Source organism: Brachyhypopomus gauderio, chromosome 12 (assembly GCF_052324685.1).
Source record: "Brachyhypopomus gauderio isolate BG-103 chromosome 12, BGAUD_0.2, whole genome shotgun sequence".
Taxonomy (NCBI): Eukaryota; Metazoa; Chordata; class Actinopteri; order Gymnotiformes; family Hypopomidae; genus Brachyhypopomus; species Brachyhypopomus gauderio.
The window spans coordinates 4,816,200-4,836,180 of NC_135222.1; the positions used below are offsets into that span (position 1 = coordinate 4,816,200).

General features: G+C 41.4%; 1 protein-coding gene across 2 annotated transcripts; it reads right to left on the bottom strand.

The window, feature by feature from the left end:
• Positions 1–3,138: 3,138 nt before the first annotated feature.
• LOC143528715 (semaphorin-4E) lies at positions 3,139–19,708 on the bottom strand. Of its 2 annotated transcripts, none has more exons than XM_077024566.1 (15): positions 19,473–19,708; positions 12,025–12,321; positions 11,429–11,574; positions 11,256–11,318; positions 10,998–11,096; positions 10,732–10,831; positions 10,139–10,249; positions 9,544–9,695; positions 9,238–9,410; positions 8,509–8,668; positions 8,199–8,421; positions 7,871–7,986; positions 7,064–7,227; positions 6,527–6,579; positions 3,139–6,444 (listed from the first exon to the last, which is right to left on the bottom strand). In XM_077024566.1, exons 2-15 carry the CDS (start codon positions 12,134–12,136, stop codon positions 5,747–5,749), a joined length of 2,370 nt encoding a protein of 789 aa, XP_076880681.1. In that variant the 5' UTR covers positions 12,137–12,321; positions 19,473–19,708; the 3' UTR covers positions 3,139–5,746. The 2 variants fall into 2 exon arrangements, with proteins under 2 accessions (XP_076880681.1, XP_076880680.1); XM_077024565.1 differs by lacking the exon at positions 19,473–19,708 and adding an exon at positions 13,590–14,178.
• Positions 19,709–19,981: the final 273 nt, after the last annotated feature.

Here is a 19,981-nt window from a genome sequence, read left to right on the forward strand (position 1 = left end):
CAATTTTATAACTTTGACACTACATACACTACAAAATGTATTTTTTACAAACAACTTTTAAGTAATTATTGTAATTAGGTTATATGAGATCTACTGTCATGGGTAAAAACCACAGCAACAATGCTGTAAACTTTTATTAGCTAGCGAGTTGAACATCAACAACCACGTCACTGTAGTGTCAGTGTTAAAGCTGTTTTGAGATCAGGCCCAAATAATATCTGGTCAGCAGTGGCATTGTGATCAAAAACTAAGAGTCAGTCATAATGTGAATATGTGATGTAATATTGGAATATTCACATTAAAATCACACAGCTTTTTTGTTCAAATATACTAAAAAAGAATAAAATATATACATGCATGTTATCATCTGATCGTCTCATATTCTATTACTGATAATTGGACAAGCTTTACTGTATTCTAGTTTCCTTAATCCCAGTTTGCAGAAGCCATGAAAATAATGGAAATAAGTGATTGTGGGCAAACAAATGCATGCTATTGTCCAGTATGAAGAGGAAATGAGGTAGCAGCACTGGTGGATGGGAGAGTAGCTGCGTGATTCAAGGGTCTGTGATCTGGGTCAAGACCTTAGGTTCAATTCAAGCAGGTGAAAGGTCATTGTGCTGAGGGTCCTGTTAAGACCCCTGTTTCGAGTCCTTTTGGGAGCTAATGTAATGGCAGTGCGAATCACTGGGAGGTTATTCGCTTTCTCATGAAGGATGCATATACTGGAGGAGTGTTCAAGAAACGTGGGGAGGTTAAAAGAGACGTAGCAAGGTTAAATGGTCACACTTATTTATAATTCTGGGCTTCTCAGTGTCACACAGTTTTTTGTGTTGCGTCTTTGTTCCTGTTAAATTAGAGGCACTCCATGTAATTACCAACCTATATAGTTTTAATTCTGATCAGGCAAATAACCAATGAATCTGATCGGATAATAGAAAGCTAATCTGATCTGGACATTTCACCTGCTATTCAAACATATGTTTATTACACTCCTTTTTAAAAACATCCGCCGCACTCCTCCACTCTTGTCTTGTCTTGAAAGTGTGCCAACTCCATCTTCCTCTCCTCTCCACCACCCTTCCATCCGCACATAGGTTTTATCAGTCCACGGCCATTACCTTTAAAAATCAATATCAACACACCATCAGCTAAAGCTTGGATTAGGTGGGTGAAGGGGAACGTGGTCATGTGACTGTCACATTAGTCCTCCACCGTTTACTGAGATGCTGTTATATGGGATGACTTCTAGAGCAGGCGTTGGGTTTAAAGGGGAAAGATGGCTACAGATTAACACCGGTCATCCTTAGGATAAGTGCTGGGGACATTTGAGAGCAAGAATGGCACTGGTGGTGGTGTAACCATTACCATTTCATCATGGACAGTCAGACAGAGCCATAATCCCTCATTTACAATGATTTAAATTGTAAATGTACATACAATGTAAATCAGACTTAGAGTAGTATTGAAAGATCAGGTAACAAGATAAAATTGGTTTGGTCCATACAAATTCAATATTTTGTGTGAAGGTCTACGCACCTGAGTATGTCTGGTCTGACTTTGTGAGCCATGCTCATCTTTCTTTAGTTTTGCTTTTTGGTTCCTCATCTCAGAGAAACTGATGTGTGGGCTGATAGAACAACCAATCACAGAAATGCTCTCACTGCCCTCTGGCCAGTCCTGACCTCTTGTTCCTGGCCATGGTCTTGTGGGTCAAAGATCATTTCAAGGGTCATCAGGGGTTACTGCTGACCTGGCCATAGTGTGGTCACCATAGCAACTGTTGGAGATAGATGGAGATAGAAGAGGAGAAGAGGGCTGTGGTCTCTCCAGAAGGCCCGTGCTGTTTAGTTGGGTCGTCTTTGTGTTACTACAGTTCATGGTCTTTAGGATCCCCCTGGTGGACGCTATGGGAAGTTATCGTACAGTAGGAACATAATTACAATTAATGTATATATACACTCTATTTTCACGCCATTCTGCTTTAAATCTTTTTTCCCCTCTTACTCACCTTTTCAAAGTGAAAAAGTCTGTAATTAAATAAATAGAAAATATGAGCAAGTGATTTAATGGCCATCTTGTGCCTCCCAGTGGTTACATTAGAAATTGGCTACCACACAGAGAAATCAGGCTACTACAAACAAAGCTCATTTTTTTCTGCAGCACAAGGTGACCCTGTGGAGTGAGGAAAGGCCAGAGATCACACCACCAGTGGGGTGACAGTGGGATGTCAGTGGAGTGACACAGCCCTGACAAAAGAGTACGCTCAAATGGCACCTAAAAGCCTCTTAGCTCATTTTATTGATGTTCCTTTAAATGTCTATTGACAGAATAAGAATAATTTATACTTGAATTTAATCTGACTATATATATGCATACTATTTAAATAAAATAAACTTGTAACTTGTAATTAATATTTAATATTATATTTCTTTATCTAAATGACTATTTAAATTTTAATCATATTACTTATTTAGTTAACAGTGCATATGTATGTTCTCCCTGTTTGGGGAATGAGGTTTACTTTAGCATCAGTTATTTACATATAAACTAACTCTTACATTCTTTGCTTTATATTGATTTAGAAGTTCAGATTTAACAGTAAACACACATTAAAGCACAAGTCACACATGATTTATCTGAATAAAAAAATGTAAAAAAAGACAAAACCACTGCCTATTCTGCAATGCCTTGATCCCCAATGTCACCTGAGATCAAACCAGCATGGAGTGTCATGGATGATTCACGTAGCACCTTGCTAGATGAAGCAGATCTAATTGGAAACATCACACACCAGCCAGGTAGGAGGGCACGGTCTGCCAATGACAATTAGATCAGCCGTTTATTAATGAAGCTAAAAAAGACTGTGGATGCGAACAGCTTCAGATGATTCTGAAAATATTCATTTTCATCATCTTTATGCTCATTCACAATGTGGCACAGTGTAGCCACACACTGATTTGATTGTAATCGTATGGTTTTGATCATTTGTTTTTTTATTTTTTTTATGCAAATGCGAGCAGATTACAGCACATAAGCCGTAAAGCTGGTGAACTGAATAGAAGTTAATGCCAAAAAGAATTCCTGGGAATTAAGCAAATTAGTGTTCTTATAGAAAGACTCGATTAAGCAACGGAATTAGCAAATGTTATGGTTCATTAAAGTTAGAATCCACCACTTAAACACAAATTAGGCAACTGGATGTTATTTTTACATATCATGTGCGCAGCATGTATTACAAGGGCTCAGACACGTGTAAAATCTATAACACACCTATAACGCTTAAAATATGCCTATGACAATATAACACATAACAATATAAAAGCTGCAGTCCACAACTTAAAGACAAAGAAGCACCCCTCCTTTTGTAACTGCCATAAATTGAAACAATGGCATTTCCAGGTCAAAACAGAAATAACCCACATGTGGCTGTTTAAAAGGGTTTGTGTTTTGGATTCATAAAATAGTTGAGAAGATTTACATCTAAAACAAGCTCAGAAAAAAACAGGTTCCCCCTAAAAGCCTGTGAATGTTATACTCTGCTGCCACTAAATTTGGCATTAATACAAGCTCAGACTGTCACCGTGCCAAAGAGCCCTGTTTGGTGTTTATAAACATTCACTAATGAACGATCTCAAGCAAATGGATGATTATGTATCTCAAACTGTAAAACCAAACTTGTATAATTGACATGTCTGTTCTACACATCTGCCTGTTTGTTGTTGACAGACAAAACACAGCTGGCATGAGCAGACGTGATATAACAGTTGACTTGCTTACACCATTAGCAGGGTGGAACTTGGCCAACATGGCTTACAAACACCATACAAACCCATACAGCACTACATATAAAACCGAAAGATCACCTACCCCCCACCCCCCGCCCAAAAATAAATAACAAACAATGTGTGGTCATGCAGTTACAGTATATAGAAAACTGATCTTCTTTTAATACTATACTCTGTGTCATTAGTGCATTCTGTCCAAGTTTCTTCAAAGCCCTTGAATAAAGGCTAAACGGTTTAGTGTTTTGCATTTCACAGCTACAATACACTTGTAATTATACTGTTCTAGTTGTCTCTTCTCAGTCCAATATAATGGTGATGTCATATTTCCTTATGCATATGTAAACTTCATACTATTTTGATCAATGATTTTTGATCACCTGGTACAGCACATGGGTAACATATCGGATTTAGACTGGTTCACAGTTCAGGGCACATTCAGGTAAGTAGGCTGTGAATGCAGATTGCGGATGCTCTGGTAATGCTATTACAAAATAGTGTCAAATACATATGTAACACACAAACTATAACGTAGCACACATTCTTGCCTGGTGATAACTGTCAGACTTCAAAGCTTATGGAAAATGCAAAATGCAATTATGTTGGCACAGAAAGGTTCTCAAAGAGGCATATTTGCTCTTTAAATGGGATTTCATTGGCCCATAACAAGGCTAGAATACATGACAAGAATTTTCTTAATTGCATTACAGTTACATACTGAATGGGGATGTAACACTGTTACATTAACAGACTTGATTAAGTTAACAGACTTAATCAAATAAAAAATGTTCCGCACCAAGAGTTAAGTAGACCTCTACTACTTAAACTGTGTTTTTTCTTTCACACTGAACATGCTTGAGTTAGAAAGACATTGAGAATGTTGCAGGTATGTATTGTATAGAAACATAGACAGTGTTGCAGTGACCAGAGGTGACCCAGACAGCTCAGGAAATTTGACCTGCCGCAGACCCTGATGATCCGGTTCTATACAGCGATCATCAAGTCCATCCTCACCTCATCCATAACCACCTGGTTTGGTTCCTCTATCTCAAAAGAAAGAGCCAGACTCCAGTGCATCATCAGATCAGCAGAGAAGATCATTGGATGTAACCTGCCAACGCTTCAGGAGATCCACACCAGCAGGGTGAGGAAACGCGCTCACAAAATTACACCTGACCCCTCACATCCTGGACATCACCTCTTCCAGACTCTCCCCTCTGGTAGAAGAATAAGGACCATTAAAACCAGCACAACATGACATGCTAACAGCTTCTTTCCCAGAGCTGTAGCTCTCCTTAACCACAGTGGACTCCTCTGAGTCTTCAAACCACTGAACCAAACCAACTGGACTTAACTGCACTGAACAGGACATGTCGCTCACTTGCACTACGCTATTTTGCACAGCTGTACAATGTTAACATCATCCGCAACATCTACAACATTATTAAACATAAACCTACCTTAGGAACATCTGGATACATATATATTCATACGCACACATTCATACTCACATGTGTACAGTACAGATTTTCTATTTTACATTTTATATTGTCTTATTTATGTCTTTTTTTCTAGTACTAACTATATTCCAGAGTCTATTTATTGTTTAGTGTACCTTTTAGAGTTATGTTTGTCAACAGTGTGCACGTGTAACATGTCATACATGTGTTGCTCTCACCAAGACAAATTCCTAGTATGTTTAACATACCTGGTGAAATAAAGAGTTTCTGATTCTGAGATTCTAAATCCCCAGTATCGTACAGGTGGAATGGCATCCTCCTGACTCTCATACAAAAAAGGACAACTCTCAGCAGAACTGTTTAACGTATAAAAGAAAATGAATCGTTATCGTTCATTTCTTGAAATGTTTCGCAGAGCCGACTCGCTGGCCTTTCCGTCTTCCTCTCCGACGGGTTTGGTACTTCCTGCCTTAAATGTCTGGTACACTGTACATAAAGCGTTTAAATCTCAGATTCGTCAATGATATGTTTGAAACCGTCTGTATTGAACCCGTTCCCGTAGGTACTGGGCGCGTGGAGGGTCTGCCTGGCCGGGGCGTCTCCCACGCCGTCGAAGGTGGCATGTCGACGCAGCGCATACAGAACAGGACGGCTGTGGACCGCCGGACCAGGCTGCTTGCGGTGGTTCTGCTGGCTGAACCGGTGCAGTGGCAGGTAGCCCTTGTACAAGTTCCATAGCAGCAGCACCACCACCAGCACAGACAGCATGGCCACCGACACCCCCAGGGCCACCAGGCCGCTCTGGGGTATGTGGCGCCAGGCGGGCGAGGACACGTGCACCACGTCTGGGCCGTCGGAGGGAGCGCTCTCCGTGTCCATGCCGATCCAAGAATCACCACCATCGGTGCCCACGTTGTCATCGACACCCGTGGAAAGGCGTAGCTGGTATGCGACCAGTGTCCTGTTGTACTGTCTGCCGGCCGCATGCTCCACTGACTCGCAGGTGTAGAGGCCTGCGTCGGCGGCCGAGGCGTTGTATATGAGGAGACCGTCAGCCTGGACGCTGTACTTCCCGCCGGTCGGCGTCAGAAGCTTCATGGCCAGAAGCCACTGCACCCGAGCCAGACTGGAGTCCAGCACACACGGAAGCCTGATGTTGTTGCCCAGTGCCAGAATCCTCTTTTTTGCCTTAATGGGGCCTGTAGCAGACATATGCAGATTATGATGAATGTACATGTCTGACATTTAACTCTATACGAACAACAAATCTAAAATAAGTACCTGGATCTGGGCAGCGAGAGGCATCTCCCTCTTTTAAGCTTTGAACAAAGTCACTGAAATGAAAGCAATTATGGTCACTGGCCGTATGAATTTGTGTCCTTGTATTGTCTCCACTGAACAGATTTTCAAAGTTTGTTTTTGGTTCTATACTTTAGAAATGTGTCAACAGTCAAAGAGGCTACAGAATGTGTAATTATAAAAAAAAGTCATTCACTGACCCCTGGTGATTTTCAGGTTATAAATGTAAACTGCTTCTGTTTACTTTCAGTACTGTAGGTTATGTGCGTGTGCGGTGGGGTGTGGGGGGTTAAATCCATGTTTTGAGGAACTGACGGTTAGCACTTTCTGATTCTGGTGAATTTCTAGTCAAACTACATGTGTCAGAACAGGATAAAACAGAACAAGTACACACCAGGAACCTCAAGACTGGGATGACCTGTCCTGGACTCAGGGCTGTTGGGTTAAGGTGGATGATGGCTTCACCTAGATGCTGAGGGCGTGGGAGTGTGGTAGAGAGTGAGGACATGCTTTACATACGTGTCTTTGGCAGATGTGGGGAAGGATGAGCAGATGTGTGTGCCCAGGTCCCAGGCGCAGTAAGGGTCTCTGGCGAGGACGCAGTCCAGACATGAAGAATAACGCCGGCAATCAGCCATGGGCATCTGTACCACACCGGACACAGAGCCCGCATACACCTGGCCCTGATGCAAACAGAATGACACCAGACAACAAACCACTAGATAAAAAGCTCTGCTGGACAAAATCAAGGCCCTCACCTCTGCCCAACTCCCTGGCGCAGGGTCGCACAAACTACACTAGTGCAGTGTAACATAAAACACACTCGTTTAGCCTCTGTTGTGTAGCAGCAAGTTAAGGTCATTATAGTGGATGAAAGTGAGATGCATCACCCTGGAAGGAGTCTCAGGTTCCAAATCCTTCTTGACTCAATTTCCCCGGAAAAAAGGGATGTTCTTATTTTTATAAAATGTTTTGAAACTTAAAAACTGAGAATTCTGTAACAATATGGGGAATATAGCTTAAATCTATTCCCACATACATACTGTACTATACATACAAATATTTTATTGTTTTACAATGGAATAATTTTTTATGTTGAACTGGTACTGTAATTGCAGTTATGGGCTCGAGAACTGATCTTCCTACAGGTCAGTAGGGGGAAAAACACACACTGTTACTGCAATAGACACCTACTTCCTGTTCATATTTTGTTGTGTTGGTATCTGCTCATAAACAAGAACTAGTTTTAAAGCTTTAAAGGCAGAGAATATAATTACATGGAATGCTTCACAACCTCTCTTACTGAAGGCATGCAGAGGTTTGTACCGTTCTAGCAGAGACACGCAGCACACCGATTGGCTCTGGGTTTCTGAACAGCTGTAGTTCTTCAATGATATGCATCTCCCCGTTGTAGTTTACAGCTTTTTGCACGAACCCATTGTCTGAACAAAGAGAGTTTCAAATTAAAAAGACATGGGCAGCAAGCACAGAAAGACCAGAGTTTATGACCAGTATGGCAAAAAAAAAAGACAGACAAAAATCTAGTAGTAGTGTCAGCATTTACAGCATGGGTCTGCAAGACTGGCGTAGACCGGCGTTACCGAAATCGGTGACATCCCCTCTCTTGCCCTCACAGAGGTCGGCGAGTGTGTACCTGTGCCAATGAACATGACCAGGTGAGTCTCTCCGTCCAGCGCAGTCGTGCGGTCCACCACCAGGCGCGAGAAGAGCACGCCTTTCCTGACCAGTTGCGGCTGGCCCGTGAGGGGCTTCACGCTGTCGTCCATGAGCGGATGATCGCGGAGGAACTCCAGGGTTTTATCCGGAAGGTCCAGGGAGTTCCTCAATCCTGAAGCCCTCGCGGCATTGTTGATGCACTGTGTCGAAATCAAACCTTAATATCGGAATTTTGCCCATGAACTACTGTTGAAAGGCAACAATGTAAATGATAGATGATGACTCACTGATCCTGGTCGGGGGACAGGAACATCTCCATTATACATGACCCACTTCACATGAGAGGCTTCTACCGTTACAGGTGTTTTATATTTTCCATGGGAGAACAACTTATTAATGTCAATCACAGAATATGCACATACTGCTGAAAACACCTCATTAGAGCCCCTGGACACACACACACACACACACACACACACACACACACACACAATACATTAGGAATAAAATCCTGTAATTATATGCAATAAAAATACAGTGCTGAGACCTAGTAGGAATGCAGTGACCCATCCCAGATCAGAGAGCACAACAAGGAGTGAAGTCAAAGCTCACAGTGCTGTTCAATATGCACAAAAATATCACATTGCGATTATGGTACTACTTAAAATGATCTCAATATCCCTTGATGAATATTCAAACACAATGCTGAACAATTGATGTGGCATAAAAACTGAGTTGCATTATTTGGACTGCATACTGCCTTAGGTCATGTAAATGCCATATCTGAACTGAACCTTCAGAGAGCTCTTGTCTGAGATCAGGCAGAATGCTCCGTGCATGATAAACATTTCTGCAGTTGGACTCATTTGCAAAGAGCTCATTTACAAATCACATTTTTTGGTGATATCAGTGTCGCTAAGGCAGATTAGAATGAAGACCACAAAAGAATATATTGAGCAACCCTACATTTACAACATCAAGCTCCTGTACGACCAGCACAGTAAAACCTTACTCACAACTGGGACGTAAAGGCAACATAGAACAAGCTTTTCCTCCAGTCGCTGTCCCGAACGAGGAAGACGTCCTGTAGGACGTAGGGCAGAATGTCCCCAGACACTGGGCAGTCAAGACTGGCCTTTAGGAAAGACGTCCACTTCCTTTGTAGTGTCCTCTGGCCTCCACGATCACTCTACACATTAAAGACTCTCATAAAAAGGGATGGCAGGGCCGGACCAATAATGCTCTTCTACTGAGTCACACAGAACAAGTGACCTCTGTTGATGATGAACGTTATTGCACCTCATAAATGGCGCTAAAATTACCTTACAGACTCGCGCGATCCGCGACACTACAAGTCTTCTGTAGAAGTCGTACTCTATTGCGTTTTCACTGAAGAATATGTAAATCTTGTCATCATCCCCTTCAGGGTTGTTCTCACTCTCTGGGATTAGGTCCATGTAAACAAAGTTGGGCTCTGTGGTTAAGAGAAAAAAAATGCAACAGTCAGTTTTACCAAAGATTTAGTTTAGTAGGATGTTTGTGATATTTGTGCCTTTGTGTCTAACCATCCTCCATAATATAATAATATAATAATAATAATATAATAAAATAATCCTGAACTGCAGTGCATCTGACATTCCTCATATGAATGTGTTATATTTTCACTTATCATGATATCTTTTTGATATTGGCTCTTATTTTCTTGGCGCTTATTTTTTCCTGTTCAACAACTCTTTAATAAACTTTTTCAGCATTCGAACTGAAGGCAACAAGAACACTATTTCAGACTAACAATGACTTACTGTCAGTGTTATCTGTGAAGTGTTGCAGTAAACATCCCTAAACAGAAAAGTAAGAATATACTACACGCTCAAAATGTCAAAGCACTAATGCAACCAAATGTACAGAGGTGTATACCGTCGAGCCAGAAGCTTGTGAATTCAGTGCGTAGGAACTTCACAGAGTTGCGCAGGACAGCTGGCTCGGAGCCCAGGAAGTTCAGGACCGTGGCTGAGTACAGGTCCCCGTCTGACAGCACAGACAAGCGTTACCAAAGGCAACCCAATGAGCACCTCAGCAAAATCAATTTGTGTTGAGCTGAAGAACTCAAAACAACATTGAATATCTGTAAAGCGTTTGATCATGAGTAACAACTTAACTTTAATCTCCATTTAACACCAGCATCTACAACTATGTGTGATTCAATTCCACTCTTCATCTCTAGTTACCTAATATTTTGAAACCAACAGTGGGATATACACTTTTCCCTACAGTGTTTGACAGGTAAATTCTGTGACTGGGCTGCTATACTTATTAAAACATACTGTATCCCTGTAGCTGTGGATCAAATGCTCAAAAAAAGTTGGTCTAGAGTTGATCACTAGGAATCACAAGGGAAAAGCGGATGTAGGATTTTGAAAGAGGAACTATGGTTATTTATTGGACATGAGAACTTCAGCAGGCTTCTAGGATGTATTAGCTGTGATTCAGCATAATAATGAAGTCCATACCAACCACGATGGAAGAGGATCTCTGAAAAGGATCAAAGGGACACTTCCCTTTTCCCTCCTCCTGCCTCCCTTCCAGCGTCAGACGTCCACCCACGTAGGTCTGTCTCACAGGAAACGCATCACTGCCCTATGCCACCTGCTTGTACTTATCTGGCTGCATGTCATTTTTAGAATGATGAAATAAGACAGCTGCACATTCAATACAAACAACAGGCTCGGAGCCGTTTTTAAAAAGCAGTTTTTTTTTTCTGGGAACGTGTACTTACAATGTAATCGCAAGCCGGGCTGAAAGCGTTTGTGCCACAGACGTACATGACACTTTCGTTGATTTGGTGCAGCGTACGAATGTAGTTCCGACATTCGATCTGTAAGAGGACGCTGGTTAGTTAAGCCCACGTAGGTCAGACACGGACATTCGTTCAGCCTCTGAAACGCAGGTGGCTGCATATCTTATGGTGATGAAGATAAAATTTTTAAATTTTAAAATAAATGATTTTAAAAAATCATTTATGAATGATGCTCACATCAGGATGCTTTCCTTTGAAGGTGCACTCGTTCTGTTTGGTCTGTGTGACTTGCCAGATTATCTAGGAAAGGAAGTGCATGTCTGTTAACAATAACCACTGCATTTGAAAATGCAACAAACACTACTCGTGTACCAGCTTACAGAGAAGCCACAGGAAGGTTAAGTTGATACCTTAGCCTTGGCAACAGAGATGTTATTGATGTCAAGTGCGTAGACGGCCTCTCGCGCCCCCAGCATCAGAACACCCACGTCCTCTCTCATCAGTATGGTGGAGTAGTTTGAAACGCCCTCTTCTCTGAACACTTTAAGATGGTTTCCTGGTTGGTGCAAAAACTTGTATGTGAAGAAACACTAAATGTGGACTCTGTAATTCCTGGCTGTTTTACTGGTAACATCGCATGTGAACGCAGACAATTCCACCACTGAGCAAATGCTATTAAAAGCATGGGCTATAGTAGGGGATAAAATATGTTACTTACATGTAACTGCACTGGTGCACAGGATAAACATGCACATATGAAGGACCCACAACAGTCACTTTTAGAAACACCTGCTTTGTGGTTTAGCTTCTTGAGGCATGCAGTTACTCATTTGCCCATCTATGACCCTGCTCAGTTTGTGTAAGCCTTTCATCTGTAGTCAGTATCTAACCACAGGACTGCTGTAGGCACCTATTAAATGCGTCTACCCAGTAAATAGGCCTTAATGTAGGCGTTTCTAAGTGGCATGTGAGTATAGGTATATATTACAGTATAACGGCGCCTTACTGTCATAAGGGACGCGTTTTCGAGGCGTGCAGTCCAGCGTGCAGTGAGCGGCGCAGACGCAGGCGAGGAGAAAGCCACGCAGGACGGCGGGAGGAAGGACAGGACAGGACATGACCTCAGCCGAGACAAGAGGTTCAATCTGAAGTGCAGGTCTCCTGAGCAGCAGGCGTCCAGGAGTCTGGGGTATCCCTTATTGAGCTGTTTGCCAGTAGGAAGACAGGCTATGTTGGGAGAAGTCGCTGGTTTAACCGCCTGCAACCTCTGCCTTCTTGCAGGCATAAAGAGAAATCCATGGTGCTATGGTGCGAGAAAAGCAATTCAGATAGTTGGGTGTTTGTTTAAGTGTCTACACCATCTACAACATAAATAAACACATTGAACTGAAGTTCAGCAATGCACCTTTAGGTAAGTCAAAGTTTGGGAGAAGTCACGCATTAATTTAAAATGCTCTCATAAAGGATGGGGGCGTTATGTATTATATAACTAATTACCATCTTACATTTACCAAGAAAAGGTCCGTCATTATGCCCATCTCCTCTGTAGATCCCAATTACAAAATGCAATTATACATGACCATTTGCAATACATTTATAAAAAACCAGAGATAAAAGACACTGCAGATGTCAGAAGAATAAACAAGCAAGATTCTCATTCCCAGTACACATTTTTCTTCTGAAGCACATTTGGAGAGAACAGCCCGCCATGGGCTTTAGGGAAAAAGCAGGAAAAACAGGCAGAAAGCTCCTCCTTTACTTCAAGCACTGTTGGCCACTTCAACAAATCCTACCAAGTCTGTTTTTGTAACTAGCTGTCAAGTTTCCAAGCACAACTACACAAGGGAGTGGCCTCCCAACACCTGAACTCTCTCCCACTTTAAGGAGTTTAGGATCAACTCGCATTCAGTACACAGAGTTTGTGTTATTCGTCTTTCACGAATATACAAACAAAAAGAGGATTGTCTCCAAAAGGGTTAACTACAAACACAGAAATAGACAATCACGGGCAGACATGTTTTACTACAATCAACGTCAAATTGAAGCACTTCACATGCTAACAAACAACCTAATGTGTGTTTGAAGCCTACCACTCTGTATGAATTTGAATGTTTTACTACAACTAACAAAATTCTTACTGAATTCTTACTTTTCTTAATTGGTCTTCACTTGACCTTCAAATGTTACATGGGAAATAGTGTCAGGTATATGTTTGAGTCTATTCATGAGAGTACAACCCCAGCAGTACTGATGTTTTTCTCACTGAGCATTCATCTAAGCATTAGCTCACAAGCTTTTTGGGAGAGTAATGACTCATAGCTAAGATGACTTGTAAGAAATGTTCTTCTGCAACTAGCCAGGTTCATGCCTTGCTTAGCCATTCCTGGGAAACCTTTCGATTTTTGTTCTCAGAGCTTCAATTAGTCATCGTGTATTTCTCTGTCAGGCAAGACAGAATTTACTTTTGCATTAAAAAAACAAAAGAAAAACACTCAGTTTCTTTTTCCATTCCAAACACTGTTTACTGCAACCCAGGAGCAAACATGGTAGTTTAATGTTAAAACAACTCACGTGTGCTGCAGTTCCTCCCACGGCACCTATATATCCTGACTTTCAGAGTGATGTACACACATGTTCACACATCTCCTAGAATCCTATAGTGATCCACTGTTTTCCAGCAGGGCTGTGACCTGCGCTATAGAACACACTGGCGTCAGGCTCATACACGTTATTTGAAAGGCTGATTACGAGGTTCCTTTGTTGTAGCCAATCAGACGTGTGACTGCATGTTTGGTTTGTATTATTACTGAAAATAAGGGGACAAGCAGGAGCACGTTAGAGACCGAGCGAAGAAATTGATGTTTCAGGCAGAGGGACTATTATTTAAGCCCTACTGTCTGTTAGCAATGAGCTAGATAAAGACTGCTCACTTCAGGGAGCACTAGATATTTTCCTGAATTTCTGAAGTATGGATATGCAGGGTGAGTTAAAGGACTGAGGCTGACAGGCGGTTTGGGGCAAGAGGGAGTGGGTGGAGTTACTCATAGGCAGGGGATCTGCTCACGTGCTTGTGGGAGGTGTTTTTTAGAAAGCTGACCCTCACGTGCAGTTTATAATGTGGCTGTAAGCTAAAGAATGTTTGTCATTATAATTCCTGAAGAAACCCTTTGGGTTCAGTGGACTGGGTTTCCACAGGAACTGACACAGGCTCGAGTAGGCGGGAGTGTTTACTGTGAATCACAGAACATGCATTGTGAAATGACTAGCTTAGCTTCATGGTATTATAAATATAGCAGAAAAAAAGTATATCTATTCACACACACGTACCAACTCCATGTCTTGTAGTTTGAGAGGAGCCTGAGATATAGGCTCACTCTGCCTACAGATCACTTCTCTGGATGTATTATCTTGAACTGCTACCTTGGAGAAAAGACACATTCACTCCACAGACACAGAGGCCATGCACTGGGCAGCCACACTCAGATTTGACCCCACAGGGGGACATGACATATATATTCATCATGAATGTCAGATTTCATAAGACATACTGGGCCTCTACGTCCTATTAAAGATAGTAACTCTTCTGAATCTAATGCCATGTTCTTTATGACTAGACACTTATATATGGGTGATTCTCATGAAAACCAGATTTAAAACGGTTCACACTTGAAAAAATTCAAAAGGCATTTGAATACAAAATTTCTTTTTGTTATGCAAGATTAGGGTTTGAACTTCTTAGAAACACTTTTTTTTTAATTATTATTATTATTTTTTTGTATATTTTGCACCATTTTAGTCAGTCAGAGCACACAAATTCTCAGTACCGCAACATGATAACGCAGAACAGATATGGTTTAAAAGTGACACATTTGTTACTTTTTAAATAGATATTATTAACAGTTGTGCTAATATGTGTATATAACCCAGAAAATATGATGTTTATAAATTTCCCATTTTTTTCAATTTTATGATTTGTCTCATTACCGCAACAGATTTCACGATTCATGTCCTGTCTTTTCAGGATATTTAACTGAAAAATTACATGTATAATTACTTATTTAGTACAAATGACGTATGAAGAAATACAATTCATCCAAATATCATTATAAACTAGAATTTGTTTTATAACAGTAAAATAATGAGTAAATAAATGTGTGTTGCGGTAAAGAGAATGGTGTTTCGGAAAAGAGAGTCAATGTTTCGGTAATGAGAGTTTTGTATGTAGTAGTAATATTGAACAAAATGTGGCATTTGCTATTGAAAATTCTTAGTAAGTTTTTTTTTTGTGTCCCACCTCCACCCCCCATCTTTGGAGGACAACTTTGTTTTTATGTACAGATCAAATGACAACAATTCTGTATAATACAGTGCAATAGTGATAACAATAATTGGGGTTAGGTGGACCATAAGAAGATAGAATATAGAAAAGAGGAGAAGAGAAAAGAGGGGGAGAGAAAATAAATAGGGAAAAGACAGAAGGGTAGGCAAAATAACAAAACAACCAGCTCAAATGACCACTGCAAAGAAGAGCAGAAAGTATACCCAAGACATATAGCACAAATGACTGTGATGTATGTGTATGTGTGAGTGTGTGTGTTTGTTAGTGCAACATAGGATAAATGTACGGAATGCACTTAATAGCGAGGGTAGAGAGCTGCGACAACATTCCTCCAGAGACCAGAGGCAGGCAGAGAAGGACCCGGGAATCCCACCCACCCGCTGCCCTTCCAGGAGCAGTGGAGTTCCAGGGCCACACTTCCCAGTGACCCCCGCATGTACCGCACACTGGGATGGGAGGGGGAGACCCCGGAGAGCAACCCCCCAACCAAGGAGCGCAGGCCCAAGGGAAGCAGAGGAAACAGAGCCTTCCCCCCCCTCCCAGGATGCCCCCCTCCCCACCATGGGCCAGTAGCAAGGCCCCAGCGCCACACGCCCCTGAGAGCCACCCATCACCTGGCAGGGCCCCCCTCCCACCGAGGAGCCCCGAGCCGCCCCGGACCACAACCGCCCAGGGGAACGGGCCAACCGCCACACCGGAGCACCAAGCCAGGCCCCGAAACCCCAAGGCGTCCCCCATCTGGGTGGGGGAAGTAACCACATGGGAGCAGCCGGGAGAGGACCGGGCATGACAAGCCCCAACCCAGAACCAGCCGTCCTCACTCATACACTCAAACTCATTTACATTCACCCCCATATATACACCCTTACATACATATACACACCCCCTTATATACACCCTCATTATATATTCACATACACACAACCAGATACACACACATACACACACACACCCTCATATATAGACCCTCACACATATATACACCTACACGCACATGTACATCCATACATGTACACCCCCCCCCCCCCCCCAACACTCATTCTCATTCATCTACCTATACAAAAAGAGACAAGGACAAAGACACACATTCATCCAAACTAACACACCCTCCGTGGGGCAAATGGCTGGACCAGTTAAATATGGTGCAGTTAAAATTGAGGGGACATGTGCTGGGAAAAACGTGGACAAAGCCCTGGGCCACTGGCCAGTGTTTGTCCACACCGTCCCCTCAAAAGCCTTGGAGTTCATTATATGTGTGCATGTGTGAGCGCACATCTGCCTCAGCCTCATGTACACGCCTGTCTTTCACAGTTGTCTCCACCTGTGTGTGTGTTTTCCTATTATCTCCCCGTCACCGAACCTCTCTCTCTCTTTCCGTCTGTACTCCTCAAGTAGCTCAGGATTGTTGTAGATTTTCTCTCTGAACTTAGCCAGCCTAGTTTTTGCGAGAGCAGTTTTATAATGAATAGATTCTTTTCTGGAAGGAAATAACATTGCAGGGTTGCCAACTCTCACGCATTGAGCATGAGACACACGCATTTGACTGTCTTTACACGCTCGGCGATATAATACCCCCCCCCCCCCCCCCTTAACAATTTACACTCGCCACCTACACCCCTCCAGGTTCAAATCTCACTCCAAGTGATCTTGAAAAGTTGGCAACCCTGACATTGCATCTTATAAGTAATAGATAAGTTATATATATATATATATATATATATATATATATATATATATATATATATATATATATATATATATATATATATATAAGTAAATAAAGGCTTTTTTGTGAAACAATATTATATATATATATATACTTAAAACATTCATTTCTCATTACCGCAATAGTGAATCTCTCCACCGCAACAGGCCTTAAATTGTTGCGGTGTATGAGAAGGCTGTTGCGGAGTATGAGTGACCTTAACCTTCTTTGATCTCTGTGGGGCCACTATGATGCCTAGCTAAACTTTTGTTAGCTTTTTGTATTTAGACTTCAAAAACCTTTAAAATTCCCAAAACTCAACAAAAATAAAAAAATTTAAACATAGAAAACTTGCTGTTTCGGTAATGAGAAACAAAAAGTTGTGTATGCTTGCTGACAACCAAGTTTTTAACATTTATCTGGAGAGGTATAAAATGAAGGGCTTACTTGGTAGTCATCTTGGGTGTTACAGTAAAAGGTGTTCCCCTCCTCAAAATGGCTGGTTTTTTTCTGTTCCTTGTGGTCTTAAATGGTGCTTGAAAATTGTTGCGGAGGCTGAGAACATTGGCTGTGACCAAAGTTCTTTTTCTAAATATTTTCTTTTCTTTTACCAATGAATTCCAAGTAATACATTTTTATTGACTGTAACAATTTACTTTATGAGATACATTTAAGTTTTTTATTATTTATTTATTTTAAATATAAAAATCGTATAGTTGAAGAGCCGAGATTCAGCAATGGACGCGTTGCGGTACTGAGAATTTCACACTAAATTATAAAAAATATATAATTTAAAATATTACAATGTCTTCTTTTAATCACTTCCAATATAGCCTATGATGAGATGTTTATGAACCAGTGTTTCCCAAATTGATAGGATTTACCTGTTCATCACAATCCTTAATGCCACCTCATATGTCTGATTTCATGAGAATCACCCATATACTTGTTTCTTATTTATAATGACAGCAAAGCAATATCTACACACAGTACAATATTACCCGTACCATCATGAATCAATGATTTGGGACGCTTTGTCCTGCAAACTGCACATACAATGGGTTATTCTGAAGCCTCCCACTGACAGTTATTGCCATGTGATCTTAACCAGCAGAGACACTGAGTCAGTAGGGTAGTGCTAAGGAAACATGATGCACTTCTGACACACAGTATGTTGCTGTCGATGTGAAAAATCTCTCCCGAACAGCAATCACTTGATCAACATTGGGTTTAGTCACTCGTAACCTCAGGCAAAGCCAGAACCTACTTAATCATTTGAACTCATTCAACTACAACCCCTTTGTAGGCCAGAATATCAATTAGAAGTGACCACCTTTTCTCTAGAGTTCATGATTAATTTCATAGTAACACAATGGTTGATACGGCAGATAAGGCTGTTGCCAAACCCTGTTAAGGTGGAGATGAGTAAGACATTACAAGCAGACAGACCTGCTCACAGAAGTGGGAGTCATAGCCAAACAAAAAGCCTCATATGCAGACATGTCAGAGCAGGACTTGTAAACTAACACAGAAGAATAAGATCCTCTGTGACCGTTAAGAGTTTTTAGTAGTCTTTATAGTTTCAACATCCTCGTTTACCTACCTAACGTCCCTTACCTGCTCACCGTGTGAGAACTACATTCTGTCCATTTAAAGAGTCCATTGGGATCAGTAATACGACCTGATGATGTGGAAACGTTGCTGCGTGTATACAGCGCAAGAAGAAAGTTGATTTTTTAAGTTGGATTTTACGGGAAGTATCATATGTGAACAGGTTACACTGCAAGCTCGTTCCCAGCCTGTCAGATATCAAATCTTGGGCAATAACACCGCATCGCCATCATTTACACCCCCAGTCTTTTATTAAACTAAAGACACTGTGGTTACATATGCAGTGATTACAGGCGCTGCTGTGTTTATATCACGTTGGTATCAGGTTGTGTCAGGTTTAAGTGTATTACATTAAAACCGGCTAACGCACAGTTTAAGTGCCGTGTTTGAAATACTGACACCGAGACGTCTATCTTAATTATATCCTGTGCGACTTTATAAAATGAAAACATTCGATCAATTATTTAAAATTGCATGGAAGAACGATAACGAGTCTTGGGGACCTGTCTAGATCTCTTTAGGCAGACTACCAGCATCTCGCACATTTATGGTTTAACTTGTTTAAGTTAAGGTGAAATTACATTTGAAATCTCTGGCACCAAAGCAGACACACCGAAGCATTGTGGCTATGTGGTCAAGAAATAAAGATATAGGTAGATAGAATATAGCATAGAATAGCCTACATATAGAATATAGCAACTGAAAACGGAAAAAACACCTGAGCTGAAACTGAATTTACCCTTTTCCCCCTTTGTTTTCTTTTTTATATAGAGCTGCACCTTCAGCAAACATGACTTACCTGCTTTGGCAGAAAGGTTCCTGTAAATAGATTTCTTCAGGCTTCTTCGGGCATAGCTAACCATGATAAAATCGAATAAATAAAGTAGTTTAAAGTATCTAAACTACTAAGACTTTCAGCTGGAGAAAATAACGTTAATAGACCACTAATTAGTGACAACTTTCCTTCCAGGTATTAGTGGTTAAGCTACTATGTGGCGGCGAGGTTTGCCTTGTACATATTCGCTCACACATGAAGGTCTTCTGTTCTACTTTTACTCTCATGTCAGTACGTGTTCTCGTCGCAAGGGGGCGCTAAGGTAGCACCAACTCCAATGCAACAGGAATGAAAGAGGCGCTTCCTTAACTGGAAACTACAGAAGTAACAGAACCTAAATTAAAGTAAACAAGAACGACAAAAAGAAGGCGTAACGAACAAGTCTTGCTACATCAATTCATCAATTGCGCAAATTGGATGTAACAATGTTGCATAATTTGTCAGATGCTCTTACGTCCTATGAAACTATGAAC